This window comes from Artemia sp. Qi Xiang Cuo, chromosome 20, assembly GCF_049724085.1.
Source record: "Artemia sp. Qi Xiang Cuo chromosome 20, ASM4972408v1, whole genome shotgun sequence".
NCBI lineage: Eukaryota > Metazoa > Arthropoda > Branchiopoda > Anostraca > Artemiidae > Artemia > Artemia sp. Qi Xiang Cuo.
In genome coordinates this window covers 40177336-40198894 of record NC_142813.1, presented here as the reverse complement: position 1 = coordinate 40198894, position 21559 = coordinate 40177336, and the positions used below count along the sequence as shown (strand labels likewise).

General features: G+C 34.7%; 1 protein-coding gene across 5 annotated transcripts in view; it reads left to right on the top strand.

The window, feature by feature from the left end:
• The window catches only part of rogdi (rogdi atypical leucine zipper), a 55928-nt gene that overhangs the window by 11569 nt on the left and 22800 nt on the right, over positions 1 to 21559 (top strand). For all 5 annotated transcript variants that reach the window (XM_089106244.1, XM_089106239.1, XM_089106243.1 and 2 more), the window contains 2 exons: positions 3832 to 4072; positions 7067 to 7221. In XM_089106244.1, coding sequence (XP_088962370.1) covers positions 3848 to 4072; positions 7067 to 7221 — 380 coding nt within the window. In that variant the 5' untranslated portion in view covers positions 3832 to 3847. The remainder of the gene's footprint in view (positions 1 to 3831; positions 4073 to 7066; positions 7222 to 21559) is intronic.

Sequence of the window (21559 nt, the reverse complement as noted above, 5' to 3'; positions counted from 1 at the left end):
AACAAAGTAATGGTAATATTGAAGTAGTCTACACAAATAGTGCGCAACATTGCACTTGGTTTCATTAATGAACATAGAGTTTGCAGTACACCTGCAGCCCAGAGCAACCAAATCCTCTTGAAGTAAAGAGATCTCACGTTCACTCATGACTGACCTGTAGATTTTCACATCGTCTGCAAATATTTTTAAGGAATTCCTAACAACACATGGCAAATCATTGATAAAAAGGCAGAAGAGTTCTGGCTCAAGACAACTACCTTGTGTATCTCCACCTATGACAGAAATAGGTGATGACAGAGCATCACCTACAGCAACCTCTTGGGTTATATTTGTAACATAATCCGTTATCCATGCTTTAGTTTTGGGCCAATACCATATAGTTTGAGATTTATTTATCAGAAGTGGGATGGAAATTTTGTCAAAGGCTTTTGAAAAGTCGATACAAATACAGTCAAACTAAATACCATTATCTGGCATCAATTGAAAATCATGAATCACCACAAAAAGTTGCGTGTTACAAGATCGTTGTTTACGGAAACCATGCTGAGCTGAATGCCATAAATTATTTTCCTCAAAATGTGCCTGGATTCTGCTCACCACAATTTTCTCCATTATACGGGAGAAGATCGATGTATTTGAAATTAGTCTGTAATTATTGAAATGGGACTTTGAACCATTCTTGTACAACGGCCTAATGATTGCTCTTTTCCAAACTGAAGGACATTCACCAGACAAGAGACAAAGATTAAAGAGATATGTGAGTGGTCCAGCAAGTACTGATGCAAGTTCGCGTAACATTATTAATTTTAGTATTTATTTTATTATTAGGAAAAATATTTTTAATTTTGTTTTTGGATATTTAGTTTTGCCACATTTGGGCATTTGATGACTACCCTGGTTACAGATTTATGATATTTTAGTATGAATATCAAGCCTAACATTGATTGCACCATTAATTTGATAAACAAGAACTGGATGAGGTCCCTTTTTGGTGTTAGAATTGTCCCTAAAGACCGCTGTCTCTATAAAAAAAAGCCCAAACTCCCTGTTTTGACTCCTGGAACTTCTGGCCCCTCCTGTATGTGCCCCTCTTGAAATAACTGAGGAAACAGCAGTGACTAGATGAATGCTAAGATAAACAGAAATCAAAATGAATAGTCAAGTCAGACAATTGAACAGAAATTGCCACACAAGAGTAAGGCTACCACTCCCTAAATCATCTAAAGATCACAGTGTAATTTGTGCTTTACTGAGTGATTATTTTTTCAGGTACTGAGTTTGTTGTTTGTTATAACATTAACAATAACATAAAATCATATCCCAAGGCTAAAACATAAGAACAGTGCCATTTTTTCTCTAACCCCCCCCCCCTTCCATATTGCTCAGACCATTTAACTGGTTTGAGTGTTTGTTTGTGTTCTATTGAAAAACAAATTTATTTTGTGAAGTGATGTTTTTTTTTGTCAAAACTTTGGCAAAAAGGGAAAAGAAGAAAGAAAAATAAAAGTAAGATTACGTGAAAAAACTAATGAAAGCTGACTGATTATGTAATAGGCATATATATTGATATGAATTCCTGGAAGTCTTGACAAGTTTTAAATTTTTTAATTATAATAGAGAAACTTTTAACATATATTTCGTGTTCTGTAAAGTGCAAATGATCCTCTGGCCTTTAAAAGATTTAGGGGTGGTTGTAAAACTACTCTTGTTTATTGTAATTTCTGTTAATTTTAAGTTTGACTTGATTATTATTTTAATCAATGTTCATTTTAGGAATCTTTTTTTATCTATTGAAGCACCTGCTGTCTTTCATGTTTTATGGATTATTCAGTTTAATTTCTATTCCTTAGGGTTTTAGTTATTTATTGATAGTAATCTATTTTATTTTAAGTTTGAACTATTATGTGACTTTATTTCTTATTATAATCTTTGGTTTTAATATGACTCTTTACTTTCCTTTGAAAATTCTTTTTTAGAAAAAGTTTTTGTAAGTTACTTTCTATTTGTTTGCAATTAACATAGTTTTATTATTGGTTGATATTAGGAATATTTGTAAAGTTTTTTCAGTTGTTCTGCTTAAGAATTAAAATATTGACTGGAGTTCATTTTTTGGATAAAAACTGAATATTCAAACCAAATTTCAATCAGCAGTACTGTAGTTTTGTAGTATAAATTTCTGATAATACCTTTACTACAGAGTTTTAGATGGGAGGGGGATCAATATTCATGTGAAATGGAAATCTGTATATATTTTGTTCTATAAGGCTGAAGCCATTCTGATCCAATCCGATATACATTCTTGAATACACATATTTCATAACCCATTAATTTATCAAAATAATCTTGGTATTTTAAATTTTCTTGTAGCATTTTTTTTGTTTAAATAAATATATCTCAAGCCCATCAACAAAAAGGGGTTCTTTTTGGTTGCCTAAAAAAGTAAATCAGTAGGATGTTAATTTACAACTTGATTTGTTTCCTCACTTTTTTGTCTTAATTGAGGTTCTCTTGGCCTGGGTGTATATGTGGCCTGAAGTTTTAAGGTAAAAAAGGTCAAATTTTTCATGAAGGAATTTATAAAACCAAATTTTTCTTCCAAAATTTATAACCTTTTCAAGGGTTCCCTTGGTCCAGTCTATTTACCCTGAAAGTTTCACATTGATCAGAAAAAACTTTGTTTGTCCCATTTTCAGGTTTTCATAAACCAACAAAGCCCATCTTTTTATGCAAAAAATTATAAGACAAAACTATCCTAGGATAGAAGGACTTGACAAATAAATAAAATGTTTTTAGGGCCAAATTTATAAAATAAAATGTTTACGTTTTTTCTTTTCTTCTATATGTTTGAGTCTGAAGTAAACCGTGTAAATCACATCTTGATACTTCCCCTCTTGAGTCCTATGTTAACATGATGCTGGAAGGGGGGGTAATATTTGTATTTGAGAAGGATGAATTCGCTGATGTATCTGCCAAAGTCCCATGTTCAGGCACTGTGTTTTGAGTATGTTTCAAGCTAGTTTGACAAAAATTGTTTTCAAGTTCTCCATGTTCAATCCAGAAAATCTTTAAATGGTTTTTATCTTACGATTTTTAAGCGTGATAGACATGGGTTCTTCAAAATGAAAATAGGCTAGAATAGCATGGTTGGACATGGAGTTTGAAAGACTCAAACACGGGTACTCCAAACGATAATCTGTATAGCCCATGCCCAACTATGTGTTGGATGTTGAGTGTCCTGAAGACGGGGCTCAATTTAAATTTGTTTGTGGTGCTATAAATCTTACTGTTTTGAGTCTCATTTAGGATCATAACATAGACTCCCATGAAAGTATCTGTATCACCACTGGAACCCAGCACCATCTAAAATTTGAGTATTTAGATGCTACACTTGATGAGGTCTATTCTGGAAACTAGGTCAATGTATCTAAGTTAATGAATATAGGGAAATTAGTTTGATGAGGATAAAACAAAATGATCAAAACTTGGACAAAGGAATAAACTGTGTCACTTACTATCATAGCTGAAAATGGTGGTAGAAAATGGTCGAACCTTCTGTATAGTTATTCTTTATTAGTGTCCCCTCCATGAAAAATTTAAAGAACCTGGGTTTTATAATCCACGTTCAGATGTGTTCTAGACACTAAGAAAACATATCTGAACAGATATAGCCTATTACTGTGTATATAATCAACATTTTAGAGGCTGTCAGAAAAAAGGCGATATGGGGAGAGGGCACTGTAACTCTAAAAAAGAGAATTTTTAGCCCAAAATTTAAATGTGGTTAAAGGTGGTCAAAGGAAATTTGCACTCATTCAAAGAAATTCTTTTTAGGGTGCAATTTATCTACATGTCGTCAAATCGAAACTACAAGAGACTCGAAGATGAGCTTAGAGGAATAGTGAAATACATACACTCTGCAGCCACTGCAGCAGCAACTTTTTTTCCTATTGGAATAACGGATGTACAGAAGGAGAATGTTCAAGAAAAGTATGTTTTGGGGATGTCAACAAATTCCTCACAGGACCAGCTTCGATGTGTTCTCACAGTCCTTGGTGATACAATCAATCATGCAGTAGGTTTTATGTAGTATCAGTTCAATTTTTTTCGGCTATTGATATCTTGAAGCGTAGGTGTACACAGTTCAAATCTTTTGTAGAGAGTTTATCAGTAATTCAAATAATTCATATTAAAATTAGATTCAAGTCATATTCAGTTGTAGTTGGAAAAAAGACTAAATTCATGTTGATAATTAAAAAAAACAACAACAAGAAAACATATCAGTAATACTTTGCAGTAAAAGCAGTAAGACATTACCAGTGCAAGATAGGAAAGCAAGTGTTATGAACTGAAAAAAAGAAAAGCAAGGAATATACAGACTTAATGAGAAGAAAATTAAGAGAATAACAAATCCAAAACAGCCAAGAAACTGAAAGGATTATTATTTAGACAAGAGCAAAGCCAAAACAGACCAAAATATATGGCTAGCCATTTAGATATTTTCAAAACAGCCAAATAATCAACACAATGTAACAGAGAGAATTATTTTCTTTCTTTTTTTGTATTTACCCAATACGAAAGTATTTTCTTTGTTTTTATTTCTTTTATTTTGCTTCTCTTTTTAATTCTATTCTTTTTTTCTTTTATTTGTGTTGTTTTCGTCTATTGTATTCATTCCAGTTTGCACTGAACATGCCTTGTTTCTTTTATATGCTCTTTTTCATTGTCTACATAATTTTTTTTTTAATGTGTCTTCATTTTTGAATAATTTATTAATATTTTTTGTAATTTTTGTCATTTTAATAAACAAAAAAGTTGTCATCAGCTGTCATCAGATGAATCAGCTGTAGCAGAGCATTTATTTGACTTTCCTCACCACAATATGTTATTTGACCAAACACAAATTGTAGATACATTTATAGGCCTCTTACAAAGCTTTAGAGAAATTATTGAAACTAGGAAAATTATCTATGGAGGATTAGTATTAATAGAGACGAAGGGGATTTTAGAATTAGTTTAATTTATAATAGTTTAATTAAGGGACAAGTAAAATTTTCTAACAGTGGTAATTTACATAATAGTCCTCGAACAAATGACAACGTTGCAAGTGAAAGTCAGGATAGGGTCAAAATTGGGAAGAATCAACGGACGGCAGCTAAGTTAGCAAATAAGAAAATTCACTTAATTTATAATGCAGAAGTTTCTTTGACCCGTTGCCATATATGGTTGAAATGTGTTTTAACCTTGTAAATTCAATCATGAGTGGTGACCTAGGGTTTTGTGAATTTTTTTTTTCAAACAAATACAGTTTTTATTCTTAATAGACCTTATTTGACAATCTGACTTTAAAGAGGACAAATATCTGTTCTACTTTTGACATATAGTTGTCGGTGATTAGGCAGACAATTACAGTTTTTGCAGTTCTGGAATTGTTTAGGATGTGAGTTTTATTTATTTGTTTGTATTTTTTTTTCTTTGTTTCTTGTTGTGTTGTTGTTGTTTTTTATGATTTAAATTTATTTGTGTTTTCTCTTTTTTTTTATCTCCGTTGATAAAGGCTCCAAGATGTGGAATTGAAGTATTCGGATATTTTTTCATTAATATTTTTTTTTGTTTTGTTTTTAGTACGTTTTGTTCACTGCTTGATTATTAAGCAGTGAACAAAACGTTTTTCTCTCTTAAGTCTTAAATGGAAAAGCAGTGTGGTGTAAGAAAATATCTACCCCCCCCCCTTACCCCTATAACTATGTTCGACCACTCATTTAGAAAATAAAAAGTTTTTTTATATGACTCTCTTTATCAACTATTATGTTAAAAACAAGTCTGACCTCTAGAATCTGGACATTTCATCACAGTCATAACTAAAGATTATATGAGACATTTTTGCACTTTTGAGATGATTTTTAAAAACTGCTGTTGAGTCCTGGTGTTGCTAATTATTTGATTTAGGACGGGGTTCCGAGGTGTGATTCAGTAAGGTTAGCCAGGGTCGACCCAGTTCCCAATGGCAACCAGTGGAAATCTGGCGGAAAACACGGGAAGCATTGTATAATTTTCCCCCAACCACGTATAGTACTCTCGGCCAAAGATAGAGAATCAGGAGGTCAGTACTTGGGCTACGCTGACCATTGATCTGAACACGACAAAGTTTATAAAGCTTTTTCTTTAAGTTCTCTAAACTGTTCTAAAAAAATGAATCAGCAAGGCAATGTATATTTAATGGCCCCTTGATGTTTGCAAGGCCGTATCCTGGGGGTTTAGGGCCTTGCACCATCACGGACTCGGCAGGGCCCCCGGCCTTGCAAGGTAGGGGCGCTTTAATGACCCCTTGATGTTTGGAAGGCCGTATCCAGGGGGGGGGTCCCCAAAATGTTTATTCTGCCCGTAAAATCGTAACAAAAATGCATATAAATAAATTTTTGATGCGTTTTTAAAAGTTTTTTTCGCCCTTTCTGACTCTACACTTGCTTAATGGGGAAATATGTGCACGATGTGAGGAGAGGGATTAAGGTGCTAATATCCGTAAAAGACTCTTCAAAGAACCCCCTTTCCCTACCTATGAGAAGTCCCTTCCCTTCCTCATCGAAAAATACCTCTGAAATCTCACATAACTTTGGCTATGTGCAAGTATATTCATTTTTGTTGTTAAGACTGATAACTTTTCCATTTTTTTCATTAATTTTGCATTAATGTATCATTTTTCGGTTTTGCTGTATTTTTATGCTACTTTTGAAGTTGTATGGGTGCGGGAAATAATTGCTATTTGTTTGTTTTAGGATATTGGTATCCGCTCCACAAACATCTCAACGCAGTGTATCGTTAATGTATCGCATTCGTTGCTATTTTATTTGATAAATAATATGATTTTATTGTTGTTCCGCAAACGTCAGATCGCCAGAAATTGTCATATATAATTTCTATTATTTTATGCTATTAGCCTAAATATTCACAAACATGTAAACGCAAAGTATCCATTATATATTTTATTGCTATTTTTGTCATATAAATTTCTTTATTATTCCATAAGCTCCGAAACGTCAAAAAATATGATTTACTATATTTTATTTAGGATATTAGCCTCAAGCTTCATAAACATCCGAATGTGATGTATCACACAGCGATAACTCAAGAGAACCCCTGGAAACTACAGCAAATTCAAGATGCTGCCAATTACCTTTGTTTGGTCATTCAAACTGCTTGTCAGATTGTTGAGAGCAAAGAATGGTAATTAAATACTTTCTATTAAGAATCAACGTACTTTCTAATAAAACAACATATTTTCTTTTAAGGAATCTTAAAAGAAATCTTATCTTTAATTACCTCATGAAATAAAGGATGTATATTATACAAACGACATATTTATATGGTGCACAAGGTATAAAGGATGCGCAATATATAAAGGGCACACATCATACAAACAACATACCGTTTTAGGAAGTCTTCCATTGTCTTAAACCTCGTCTTGATTGACATTATTCACCCCGTCAGCAGCAGGACCGGATTTGAATGGACAGCCAATCTTAGTCTTCGTAATTTTAGAAGGCTCTCTAATATTGGCTGTCTAATTATAGCCGTCAAATTATAGCTGTCAAATAATGATTTAAAAAAGTTACTTAAAACTAACTTTTTTTCCAACTGACGTTGTTGTAATAGCTGGAACGACAGAACAGTAGCTTTGAATTTATTTTATAGTAGCTTTTACTTAAGGTAATTAATGGGCATCTTTATTGAAGTAAATCTGCATCGTTAACATCTTCGGTATTACGATCAGATTGAAATATATTGGTAATGTTATTAGAGTGAAAAAGCAATGTGTAGCGGTAAAAAAAATAGGACTGGACTGTGTTAATAAAGATTGACCGCGTCAAATGCAATATTATACTTGAAAGCTGTGAACTTACACCTTATAAGTTTTCCGACAGCGCCACGTATAGCGCTAAAGACTGCACCATATGTACTATTATTCTTTAAAGCTGTGGCGATTAAGATGTGCCAAATGTGGCAATGAAGTCTGAGGCCACGAATGTAATGTTATGATTTAAAGCGGTGTAGCGATCACGCCACTCTCTGAAAGCGAGAAAACAAAATGCGTAGCTATAGTAGGTTAGAAAGTCTCCAACTATCAATTCGGGGGCGTAACCTCGCTTCCTAGGGTTATCGCCACGACGATTACCTCTAATGCTATGTAGAAATCAGATTCCTGGGAGCATTACCGATAAAGACCTACGAACTAATTACCTGCCGAGCAATTAGATACAAAAACAAAATAAAACGAACGCAATTAGAAAAGCAATAGTTTTATTGAGACTTACATTTAGGTGTACAACAATGTTTCCATGCAACTGACAACAACAAAGGCAAGGATAAAATTGGCTTTCAAGAACAATGATGATGGCACTAGAGACAATCCATAATTATTGAAACGAAAAACAGTTTTTTTTTCACTATATCACACAAATACAGCTTCTGCGCTCTACTAGCTTTTTCACGATTGGCCCAAGTCCTGTGGAGGAGGCCGCTACCTTGTACTTATGTTTGCAAACTCACTTCATTATGCTCACTAACCGTCCAATAATTTGTTTTAAATGTATCTGATGATTAAACATTATAACTTAGGCTTCCTGTGAACTCTCTGTATCTAGTGATTTTTTTATTACCAATCTTCTCGGCGAAATTCAAAACCTAATAGCGTGGTTGAGGCTAAAATGTTTCTCTTTTCGCTGATTAAGAACTTTTCTTTTTGAAACTAGATTTAAACTTAATTAGAGGAAGCTTAATTTATTTCGGAGTTATCTTTAGAAAGAAGGAATTTTATTTTTTTGTATTTTATTTATATCACATACTACTCACGGTACATATTACCCTTCCCATTATTTAATGACGTCCCGTCATTAGAACTTGCTTGCCCTTGGGTTTTTTGAAATATTCGCTTTTTATTAATTATTTGTTCTACATAATTTTAATTGACATTGTATTATTTTACACTTTTATATAAGCTTAATCAGGAGTGCTTAAAATTTTCTCTATTAATTTTCTTTTTTTTTATTAATTTTTTTTTTTTATATCCCTTTCTAAAGTTCATCTACCGGATTGAGATTATCTATGGTTCTAGCCTAGCTACTATACTAAAGATTTTTTCTACATCTAACACTGATGACTTTTACATTTCCAACAAGGTTGAGGCTACTCTACTTTTACTATGAGGTTTTTTTTTTGAAAACTCACCTTTTACGAGTTTTTATACTTTGCTAACTATAGAACAATTATGCTTCCTATCGAAGTTATATTGAATGGGTAGTACTACAGTGCTACACATAACTCTATTGGGGTATCGAACACCCCATTTGGGGACGATTTAAAACACACAAAATTATGTCCACCATATTCACTGGCAAGCATCAGAACACTTACGCTGGGAATGTTTGCTAAGTAATATTAAAGATAGGATATTGGAATTTTTAAGTTATCGAACTTAAAAAAATGTAAATTCACACCTATTTCATCACCATTCATGTCTTTTAGCGTACTCAATCCTTCTATTGTAAATTATGGTCCTTCACTCCTTTCGTCTTGGCAGAAATTTTTAAAACACTTACAATATAGTTTCTTCACAGAACAGTTCGAGCATGATTATGTTCATCTTGGACGAAACGCTTTCTCTAATTGTCACATGGGAAATGATACTCCCAGGTACAGATGTGTGGAATTTGATATCAGAGTTCGTTCTCACCTGCTGTTTTTGGATAGTTCATAGGGGGCCTTATCATTAAGGGGTGGAACACTGGGACTGCGTTCATCTTCTTCTCAGCATATCATCTTTGGTATATTTTGAAGCACATAGAGAATGTATTTCTCGTATAAAATTGTTTATTGTGCACTTAGAGATTACAGTTCTTTTATAAAATTGTTAGTGCCTGGCTTGCGTCTATTAACTTTTGCGGTGATTCCTTGGTTAATCACAGGGGAATTGATATTTGGATTTGGAATAGGTCGACATCAAACTATAGTGACTCCTTCAACATATTGTCCTTAACTTGTGGGAGGGGTATATTGTCACTGAGGGGTTAGTTGCTGGGGTTAATTTTGGTTTCTGTAATTCAATGGTTAATATCCAGGTCTATTTGTCAGAGATTATCTCTTGACATTTATGGGATAACAGAGATATCACCTTTTCACCTTTGATAAAGGTGATAGGATGGATTCCGAGAAATGGTCGAAAGGGATTCGACCCGTGAATCTGCGACACGTAAGTAATTTTTGGGGTCATTAAATATCATAACTATACAGTCGTATGGTACATGGGTCCATAATGATTATCAAGGGTGAAATTTATGTACTTATATCTTGCACTGGTTGATGGGGTTCTCAGGATTTATGTGATTATATAGTTCGATAATGCACTGGATACTGAGATTCAAATATAGTGTTACCTGATACGTGATATGGTTCGTGTTCGAGGAAACAACGATCAAAGGTAGCTATAATTTTCGCAAACAATCTGGGATGAAAAATGCCTGGAGTCTATGGTGAGTACTCTTCGTTGGTTGAGGTATGATGAAAATAGATGCTACTAGGTTGTATCTGCACTGGACAACTCATTGTAATGATCGATTTCCAGTATGTAAATCCACTTTCTGTAATAAAAATAACGAGGCAGAATCACACGTTCTTTAAAATCAAGTAGTCTTAATACATAAAAGCAATATGATTAAGAGATAAGAGATTGCTTCTCTTAACTTTAAGTAATGCCCCTTATTATTTTCCTTGGTATACTTTATTACGCACAATTTAACTTAATCTTTCTCAATACTCATTTAATTCTATATTAGATTTAAAATAACCATTTAAATATAAGTTACGCTACATTATTAAGTTTGAGGTCTAATTTTACAACATATTTCATGCCTGCATTGTTCACGCACGTCCGTGCTGTTTAAGAAACGCATGTTGCAGCGTCATAGCCACACGGTTTACGTAAACGACACTTACAATGAGGGAACAAGACATAGCAAGGACGAGTCGAGACCTCTATACCCACTTGTTTTCTAATGTCTTCCCTATTTCATGGCTTAGACGCTCTCATGGGGTTTTAGGTTTAACTTCTGCATTTCAGCCGTTTCCCCGTGTTCTTCCTTTGAGTTTTGCCTTCTTAGTCTCAGGATTTTTCTATAATTAAAAGTCAGTAAGGTACTCATGGTCAAGGAAATTGCGAATACGAGACATACGGTCAGTATTATGTACGGCCGGAAGTTGGTTGAGAATAATCTGTATCTATTATCTACGTACGTTAATATCTGATCTTCAGTAGTAAATAGGGGATTCTGGTAGTCTAATGCTTCTCTTATTTTTGTAAGCCTTAGTGTCCCTTTATTCTTTTCTATTTTGGACCATATCGAGGTTTTCATTTTCTCACTCTCTATATTGGGAATAGTGTACGACAGACTAATTGCCTTAAAATTGACTATTTTGGGACTTATTATCTTTGTGCTCGTGGTAATTAACGGTGTTCGAACAGTTGACTCTTTAGTTACAAGTCGACATCCTTGTTTTATGGTTATCGTACCCACATCTCATAATAGTAATTCTGTCCTGTAACTTGGATTTATTCTTTCTGTATTATTATAGCAGGACAAAGTTGCAACAGTTTCTCTTGGAACAGAAAATAACCAAAGATCATTTCTAAGGTGTATGAATATTTCTCGTTTAGTACTCCCTTTCAGCTGGTCATGGCTTCTTTCAGCTGGACTGGATACATCGTACTGGAATGGTATGGGTAGACTTTTTATATTAAAGGAAATTATTCGAATTAATTATATGCAATGTGACTTTTTAATTAGAATTTGTTTTCGGGAACTGATATATGTTGAACAGACGGTATCAGAGGGTATTGATTCATGCGAAGCCTTGATATATGTTTAACAAAAGTTTTCTACAGCATATTTATAGTTGTATGATTTTTACTTGTGAGCTAAAAGTTTTTAAATTATTATTCCTTTATGACGCCTATCCATTAAAATCTTTTAGTCTTATACTGATTAAGTGTAATTCCATCTGTCAGGTTTTTTAACCCTTCTACCTGACTGTGTCGTTACTTTTTCTTCTGCTTCTTGCGGTTTTTTCTTTTTAGGTTTTGCTAGCGATATAAGATCAAACTTTTTGTATTGTTTTTTTCAAATTCAATTCAATGCAAACTTTTTATTTCCTCCGAATACGAAGAGTAAAAAAGAAATAAATAAAAATAATAACCGCTAATCAACAGGCCATAAAATTATTTTAAACTATATAACAACAAATACGCAAAGGCCTTCAATCAAAATTACCACACAAATTAACACTTCATTCAATAGATAAAAAATTAACACTTCACAAATTAACACTTCATTCAAAAATTAAATCAAATAAAATAAATTAAGCATCGTGCGCAGCTCTATATAAATTATGAGAAAAAACATTTAATTTGGATAAAAAATTCTTTTGCTTTTTCTCCAAAACATCAACAGGGTTTTTTATTTTATATGCATTCATTAAAAAATTATTTTATTAATATATATAAACGTGTAAAATTAACTTAGCAAATTTAAAAATTTGTTTTTTTAATTTATAATTATAAAAATTAAAAAAACCGTGTATACGCTTTTAAAAAAATAATTTTTTAGGAAACGCGACTGTATTATATACCCGAGCCAGTGATTTCCGAGAAAGAAGATCGTGAAGACAAATTACTGCCCCGAAACTAGACGCTATTCTACTTTTAACTGCTTTAGAAATAGAAGCACGGCATAGAGCTAAAGCTGGTCCATAAGGCACACCAAGATATAAAAAAGATTCCAAAGGTTTTAAAATACTATCATAAATACGGACCGAAATTTCTGAATTAACGAGATCATTAGCCTTTGGACAAAGAATTAAAAACTGGCACTTTTCAGGGCAAAAACGAAGTCCATGCTCACTAAAAACCTTTGCTAAAAATCTACATTTTGTTGAAGTGACTGAAGTGATCGACTCTAAAGAAGTAAATCCTCTGCGTAAGCAATCCAAGATAGAACATAACCTTTACCATAAATAAAAGTCAATTAAATTTGATCAAACAGCCCCGAAACAGTAATATTGAAAATCAAAGGAGAAATAATGATTCCTTGTCTCAGCCCCCTATATAACTTAACTTTATAATCACTAAACTGATTCTTCCACTTAATACGAATACGAGAGAAGCCATACCACTTTTTTAAAACCAAAACTACTGGTAGTGGGACATTACTCTTCAGAAGCGCCGTCATAGCCCAAGAATGGATAATTGAATCATACGCCACCGCAAAATCTAACACAAGTGTATAAACTATCCCATTGCTTACAAAAGGATATTATTCTTGAAAGAAGGGTATGAGCAACATCCATACTTAGCCCCTTACGGAACCAAATTTGATTCAGGCCTTAGTTACGAGACTCCAGATACTTCAATAAAACCAACCCAAAAACTTAGCTTATCTGGCACGAAACGGTAGTCGGCCTGTAATCAGAACATCGAGTCGTATTCCCTCCCTTTTTTGAAAGGGTTGAAGTGGTAGCAAAAGAAAAGCTAGTTTGAAGAACTCCAGAAGAAAATGTAGTAGTAAAAAGAGTAGTAAGGAGAAGGATTGCTTTGAGGGATGCCCATTTTATATGGTTTGAATGTATACCATCATGATCAAGAGAATGCTTACTTTTTAGAGCTTTAATTGCTACCGTTACATCATCAACAGAAACAGATATTTTACTATTTGGGCGGGGCTTTGAAATTTCTTCCGATAATAGAGAGTCAAGCCGTGATTCAACTGCCGCATCACCGGATGAAAAAACTTGATTATAATGAGTTATCCAATCATCCAGTTTCAGAGAACTATTAGGATCTGGTGAACAATTATTATTACGACGTCTAGAATTAACCAAACTCCAAAGCTCATTCTTATCACTAGTAATCCTTGAACCAATTTCATCTTTTATAATTTCATTATGCAAACGCAACTCAGCCCGAACCACGCGTTTAGTTAATTTCATACCATCATAAAATGGTCCAGATCGCGGTTTTCCCGCGCAATTCCAAAGGTAACAAGCTTCAGATGCATTTTTTTGGCTTTGCTTTAAACTCGGGTTACGGTTCCAAACTGAAACACGAGATCCACGACGGAAAGAGTCAGTTCTAAATGCTTTATTAGCCCCGACTTTTAAACAATGAACAAATTCAAGGTAAAATAGATCAATATAAATTTGATCAACATCCTTAAAATAATTTACAATTATTTTAGCTAAAATTGCATCTGATTCTTCATGATATTTGCACATTTTTTCCCGATCCCAGATCATTTTATTTACAATTTGACTAGAACTATGGATAATTTTAAAAGATGGAATTTGAATATTTAAATGAAAAGAAAGGTAAAAATAGGCATATCCAACCCAACATGAACAGGCTGTGGTAATAACGCTGCATTTGAGACCAGCACATGGTCTAGATTAGAGCAAGAACCAGAATTATGGACATACGTAAAATCTGCATCTTTTGAAACTAGTAAAAACCGAAAACAAAGATAAAAGAGCGGAGGAGCGGCCATCAGAGATAGCAGTGTTGCAGTTAAAATCCCCGCAAATAAGCCAATGGAAATCTGATGGAACTTTCGCCACACATCGCGATAATTCTAAACATGCAAAATTGAAATCAAAATCCGAATCAATAGTATGATAATTTGTTGGTAAATAGCACGAAAATACAATAATCCCTGGGATTCGAACAGCAACAAAATAACGATTAACGGCAAACACTGAAACTGGAATATTCTCTCGAATAAAAATGCAAACACCTCCTGATGGGCGTCCACCTGTAGGTGTAGCTGGAGAGATAAAACACTTAAACTGCTGCGACAGGCTCGACAGAAGACTACTAGAGTGGTCCAAAAGATAATGCTCTTGCAGACACAAAATCTCGAGATCGCACAGCATAGACTGCAATGCATGTTGTTTACAACCAAATCCATTCAGATTCAGAGATATAATCGTTGCACTAATCACTTTTTATTCTTTGCAACTTTTTCGGTTAACCGTTTGAAGCAAAAGCTAAATCCAGTATGCTCATGAGATCCACAATGGAAGCAACAAGGTTCATTCTGGCAAGGGTTGTTCCTAGAATGAGAGTGTCCACTACCAAGGCACTTGAGACAACGTTCCACGCTAGAGCAGCATGACGATATATGCTCTAGCGACCCGCATTTGTAGCACATTCGTGGTAAAAACTTATAATCAGTAAGCCGGAAATGTTCGTAGCCAATGTGAATCCCATGACGCAAATAATGAGACTTGGCCGTCACCGAACGGAAGTATACACGATATGATTTCGAAACACCGATGCGCTGTATCTCTTCGATACCATGGTTAGAAGCACACACACTCTCTGGGTTGATCGGGGAGTCCACTCGTGATAATAAACCGACAGTTCTCGATTTGCGAACCTCAGTTTTACCGACCTTTTCATTCAATCAGGCTTTCAAGTTTTCGGCGTTTTGTCTTTTCGTATGAATGACCCATTTCTGTTGCTGGGATCCTGATTCCTTAGAAAGTGAAATCCGCACTATACCATCAGCTCCATCCAACGATTTCAGAAAAGCTTCACGCTTTAAGGGATCATCACAATCTTGTGGTGGTGAATCTACTATAAGACCCACTGTTTCTGACTCGTTATTCAGCGGAGGCCAGGATTTATCATTGAGTTTTTCTTTATTTATACAGCTCAAAACCTCGCTCTGTACTCCGTCACAACACTCTTTCACCAAAGCAGGAGTCTCTGCTACCTTACTTGTGACGTAATCAAGTTTATCAATTATGCTAAAAAGATGCCGGTCCCAGGTTTGAATGGCACGGCTAAAGCGAGCATTTTGATCCGTATCTATCGCAGGTATCGCATCACTTGCAGTCATAACGATTTTCAGATTTGGCAAGCGAGGGGTTGCATCTTCAGAAATAAGGATGTCTAAAATATCCTGTGACAGGCTTTGCATAGCAGAGGGGCCGCGACGTGCAAGGAGTTTATGCGTGGGGTTCACTAGAGATGTTAGGAGGCTTCTAGCTTGATCAAGATGATAATAAGAATAGAAGTTTGTACACGAAGATATACAGGAGGCGGACGAAATTCCTGACTGTAGACAGTGCCGGAAAAAACTTAAAACTGGTGAATAAACAAGAGTCTCTGAAGGAGGCGGGATCTGCGGGGAAGCAGGTTTATCAGAAAATTTCTCGCAGCAGTTAGAGCACTGATATATTATAATACTGTCTTTCTCAATACTCTGAAGAATTTCACAGCGGTTATGGCAGAGGCGACCACAACCCCCAGCAGATGTGTTGCAAATAACTGTTCCTCTGGTTGCGAGGCTGAGGCTCTCTTTGCAAACTTTGCACCCTGTCTTGTACAACTTTTCAGAAGTCACGGCAGCCATTTATCAATTAATAATAATAACATGTAAATATTGACTTGGTACTATGCGCTAAGGAAATGCAAGGGGGCTACCCTAAACCACTACCCCGCCATCGCCTGAGTAAAACTATTACCAGATAAAATCTCTGCTTACGGAAGGTGTTCTCCTCGGTGATCTTATATCCAAAAATAACAGTTCATAAACGCTCACAATCTATCACCGCGGATCGCGCCAAAATTCATATCATTTCACATTGCCTCCTCCTTCGCGCAATTTAATTTACTGTAATTTATTTCAAACTTAATCCTTATTCCAAACTAAGTCACTGAATTAAATTCAAGCTCAAGCAGTGAATTAATGAATATCAATAATCTAGGTTAAGTTCAGGTCAATTCACCAAAAGTCGACTGTTATTTATTTCAAACTAAGTCACTGAATTAAATTCAAGTTCAAGCAGTGAATTAATGAACATCAAGAAACTAGGTCAAGTTCAAAGCAAATGAATTAATACTGGTTGAGAGCACGCTTTAAAGTTCAAGAAATCCAAAAAAGATGTTTTCACTTGGGAGACTGAATCGAGACTGACAAAAATTCTTGCCCTTTTAATTTTGTTTCTTTCGCGTGGGCGGCTGCTGAAGTCGGTTTTGATTTCCCTATTTCTTTAACTACTATATGGTCTTATTCGCCGTCAGACTCTTCGGAACTGGTTTCCGATGATTCCGCATTAGAACTTTTAGAAGTTGCACTTCGAATTTTTTAGGTATTACCTCCCCTTCATTCATAATTTTCTACTCCTCTGGAGGTAGAAGGTTTATTCTCTAAGTCCTCGCTTTTAGTTTTCAACTCGGTAGATTTGAAGGATTCTTGAAAGCTTTGAGAGGAATCAAAAGTTTTTGCGGGGTTCCTCCACTGCTTAAATGCCATGTCTTCAGGGGGATGGAGCATTGTTTGCACTAGTGTTTCCCTCCATGAAGTCCACTGTTTAGGTTTGATCTTGGACACAGTTATATCATGATATTGTCCTTGCTGGTCATTCTTGGGAGTTTGATTTTTAGGCAATGTACTTTGACTCTTTTTTATTGGGAAATTTATTAAATCCATAGCTCCTTGCAGATTTGTTTTAATTGAATCTTTTGGAGGAGTTTTCTTTGCAGTAATACCCGGAGTTTCTACAGCTCTGTTCAATTCCTCTTGTAATGACAGGGGCCTCTCTATTGGCGTTGCAGGGGTAACCATATCGTCTGGAAATCTGTAGGGGGGACAAGGGGTCGAAATTCTATCAGAGAAAAATTGGGTTTTTGGAGATATCGTATAATCTAATTCTCCTGCACTCTCTGATGATGAACTTTTTGGATCTTTTGGCGAGTTCATTCTTAGTGGCATAAGGTTTTATATTCTTGGATTTACTAGGCTTTGCATAGACGTGAATTATTCTAATTTTTACTCGTCGTTATCATTTTCAAAATAGTCTTGATAGAACTTGAAGGGTTTTAGCTCTGCCAATCTATATTTAGGGGGCTCATTTTCTGCATCTGACGAATTAGTTGACGGGGGTCGCGGTACCCATCTTTCTTGAAATTTGGCTCTTTTTATTCGGCTAACATGCGCCTTGTAAGTTCTTCCACTATCGGGTTCTCCATTTTAAAAGTATACTCGTTATCGTACTTTTTGACTATTCTGTACGGTCCAGAATATTTGTTGGAAAGTTTTTTTGCCTTTTGACTTTGCCTCGTTCTTTAGGTAGACGCAATCTTCTATCTTGAAATCTATGCTCCCCTTGACTTTGGCTGGGTTTCTTAGCTCTTGGTTTATTTTACATTTTTCAAACTCTTGCCTAACTATCTTATAAGTTTTCCTCATCCTATTTATAAATTCTTGTTTGTAATCCTCCGAGTTATTGTAATATTGCCGGGACTCAATAATTTCGTCATAGGGGATTCTAAAATCGCGACCAAAAAGTAAATAAAAAGGGTTGTTTTTGGTTATTTCTGAATAGGCAGTGTTGATTATGTTGGTTAAATAAGGTAAGAATTGATCCCAATCGTTCCTGCTGTCTTTTGTAAAAGTGCTTAATACATTCGAAAATATTTTATGCTTATTCTATAATTTACCACTAGCTTGTGGGTGATATGGACAAGTAACCAGTTTCTCTTTGTTATGAAAACTCATTAAGTCTTTTGTTACTTTTTAAACAAAATTGCTTCCGTTGTCACTTATAACTTTATTTGGAATGCAAAATTTTAAAAATAATTTTCCAAGCGCCTTAATCCTGAAATGAGCGCCTTGATTTTTTAAAGCTTTTGCAAAGGTAAACCCGTAAAAGTGACCTATAACTGAAAGAATACAAGTATGGCCTCTGTTAGACAGAGGTAAGCCTCTACTGGTTCTATATAAATCGAATAAGACAATATCGAAGGGGAATCTCGCTACCGGGACTCTTCCCAGTGGAGGATTACGGTAAGCTTGGGGGTTTTTTCTTAAGTTACATGCTTCGCATGTACTTACAAATTCTTTAAGTTTTGTTATTCCCGACGGCACTTAAAAATATTGTTAATTTATGGAAAGTTTTCGTTACTCCTAAATATCCACCTATGTCTGAATGAAAATATTCGAATGCAGGTGTTATTAAGTTTTGGGGTAATACAGGTATTATTGATGTTTGGTTTCTATTTGCCTCAGCAGTCACTATTCTGCATAGTATTTCTTCATCAAGATCATAGTAAAAATTATCTATTTCTTTTCTAATAGTTTTGAATTTATCTGGTAACACATCATCATTCACAAAATAATTAATAAGTGCTAAACACATATCGTCCTTTTTTTCTTTCTTTTTATATTTTCTAAAGACAAGGGGCAATAGTTATCCTTATTTTCTTTTACTGTGGCTTTGTCTTTGTTTTTTTTACATTTATGTTTGCTCTTAGTATTGATAGCGTTAAATTGCTTTTCCTCAGTTTCCGACGGCATATTTTCTGGGAATCTACTCAAAAAGTCACAAGCTGCATTTTGTTTACCTTTTAAATATTCAAATTCGTAATCCAGGTCTTGGATTTTCATAATCCATCTAGCTAGAATTCCCTCGGGGTTTTTAAATGTGTGCAGGTACTGCAAGCTTTTATGGTCTGATCGTAGTATAAATTTTCTACCAATTAAATAATGTCTAAATTTGTTCAGGTGGTGGATTATAGATAATTATTCTAAGTTTGTGGCGGAATAACTACTTTCGCCTTTTGATAAGGTTCTACTCGAATAGCATATAACTTTTTCTATTTTTTTGTTTAGACGTTCCCTCTAGAGGATTAGGGTTTTCTACCGGGATTATTTGCGAAAGAATAGTGCCAATGCCCTTTGAACTAGCATCGGTTGTGACCACAAATTGTCCATTTTCGAAATCAGGCAGCGATAATATTGGTTCAGAAGTGAGTGCCTTTTTGAGACGGTCTAGGGAAATTTGAGCTTCCTGGGACCAGATAACATTTTGGGAGTTCCCTTTAGTTAACTTACGGAGGGTTTTCGCAACTCGGGTGTAATTGTGAACGAATTTTCCAAAGTAGCCAGTAAGACCTAAACTTCTTCTTAATTCCTTCATAGTTCTAGGGGGTTTGAGGTTTTCAAAACATTTTATTTTGTCAGGGTCTGGAGATATCTCTCCTTGTGTCACCACTACTCCTAAAAATTTAATTTTAGGTTGAAATGAATTTACTTTTTCAGGCCGGCATTTTAAGTTGCCCTGTCTGAATTTCTCGAACACCTTAGCTAATGTTGCTAAGTGTTGTTCAGAGTTTTCTCCCACGCATATGACATCATGAACAAAATGAATGATATTCTTTAATCCTCTTAACAGGTGTAATAAGGGTCTACATAGCGCGCTTGAACTTGTATTAAGTCCAAAAGATACTCTTAAGTATTCATATGAACCGCATTCATTCGTAGAAAACGCAGTTTTATAGACATCTTTTTTGGCTATTTTCACTTGGTGGTAGCCTTGGGTAAGGTCTAAAGAAGTAAAAATTTTGTTTTTGCTCGTGATAGAGTCAAGGATTTCATCTATTCTTGGTAAAGGATATTTATCACTAACTACTTGTTTGTTAAGGGCTCTATAATCTACTACAAGTCTTAGATCACCTTTCTTTTTTGGTACCAAGACCACTGGTGCAGAATACAGACTTATACTGGGGCGTATAATTTCATTTTTTTCTAATTCATGAATTTTATTTTATAACCATTCTTTGTGCTTATACGGCACACGATATGGCTGTTTTGCTACAGCCATAAAATTGAATGTTCATAAAATGATATCAGTCCGATGTCTTCTTCAGATGCGGAAAATACATCCTTTAAATTCCATAATAGTTCGCATAATTTTTTCTTAAGATCTAAGTCCGTAATATCATCCATATTAAATTTGTTTAAGAATTGAGATTTAGTTAGAGGGTATTTGTTAAGTTCAGGTTCAGGTTCATTTATTATTCAATCTTACATAATGACACTAAATATATACAGATATCTGGCAGTGAGACAAGCTCGTTTTGCACAGATAAAAAAAGAAAAACAATAAAGAAATATACGGATTTTCATTCAAAATGGTAGACTTCACAAACAAATATAAATAAACAAATAAATGTAAGGTTAATTACTCACCACATCACGGCAGACACCCACCCGACGATATATAAACAACTCTCAACCAGCAATGGGACAAGAAGAAGGATATCAAGATCCGAGAGAGATCGAAAAATAAGAAGAGAAGAAAAAAAATAAAAAAAAAATGAAAATATTATTTTACTAATAAATGTCCAAAAGGAATGATTTTATTTTATTTTTTAAAATTCCGATCGACACATCAAAATCAAAAATATATTCATATTGGTTCCACGCGGCGACCACACTATTTCGTAGAGAAAACCGGGACCTCTCTGAAATTATCAATGGCTGGCGTAGTTTGCGTATGCTGCGAGCTAGATGAGAAGATGGCGGAGCAACTGGGAACAAATCAAAAGAAAAGAAATAAGTGGGCAGTGACAGGAGATTATGATTAACCTTGAATAATATCGAGTTAAAAGTAACTGCAAGTTCAACAGGAAGAATATTCAATAAACAATATAAACTCTTTGTAGAAGACT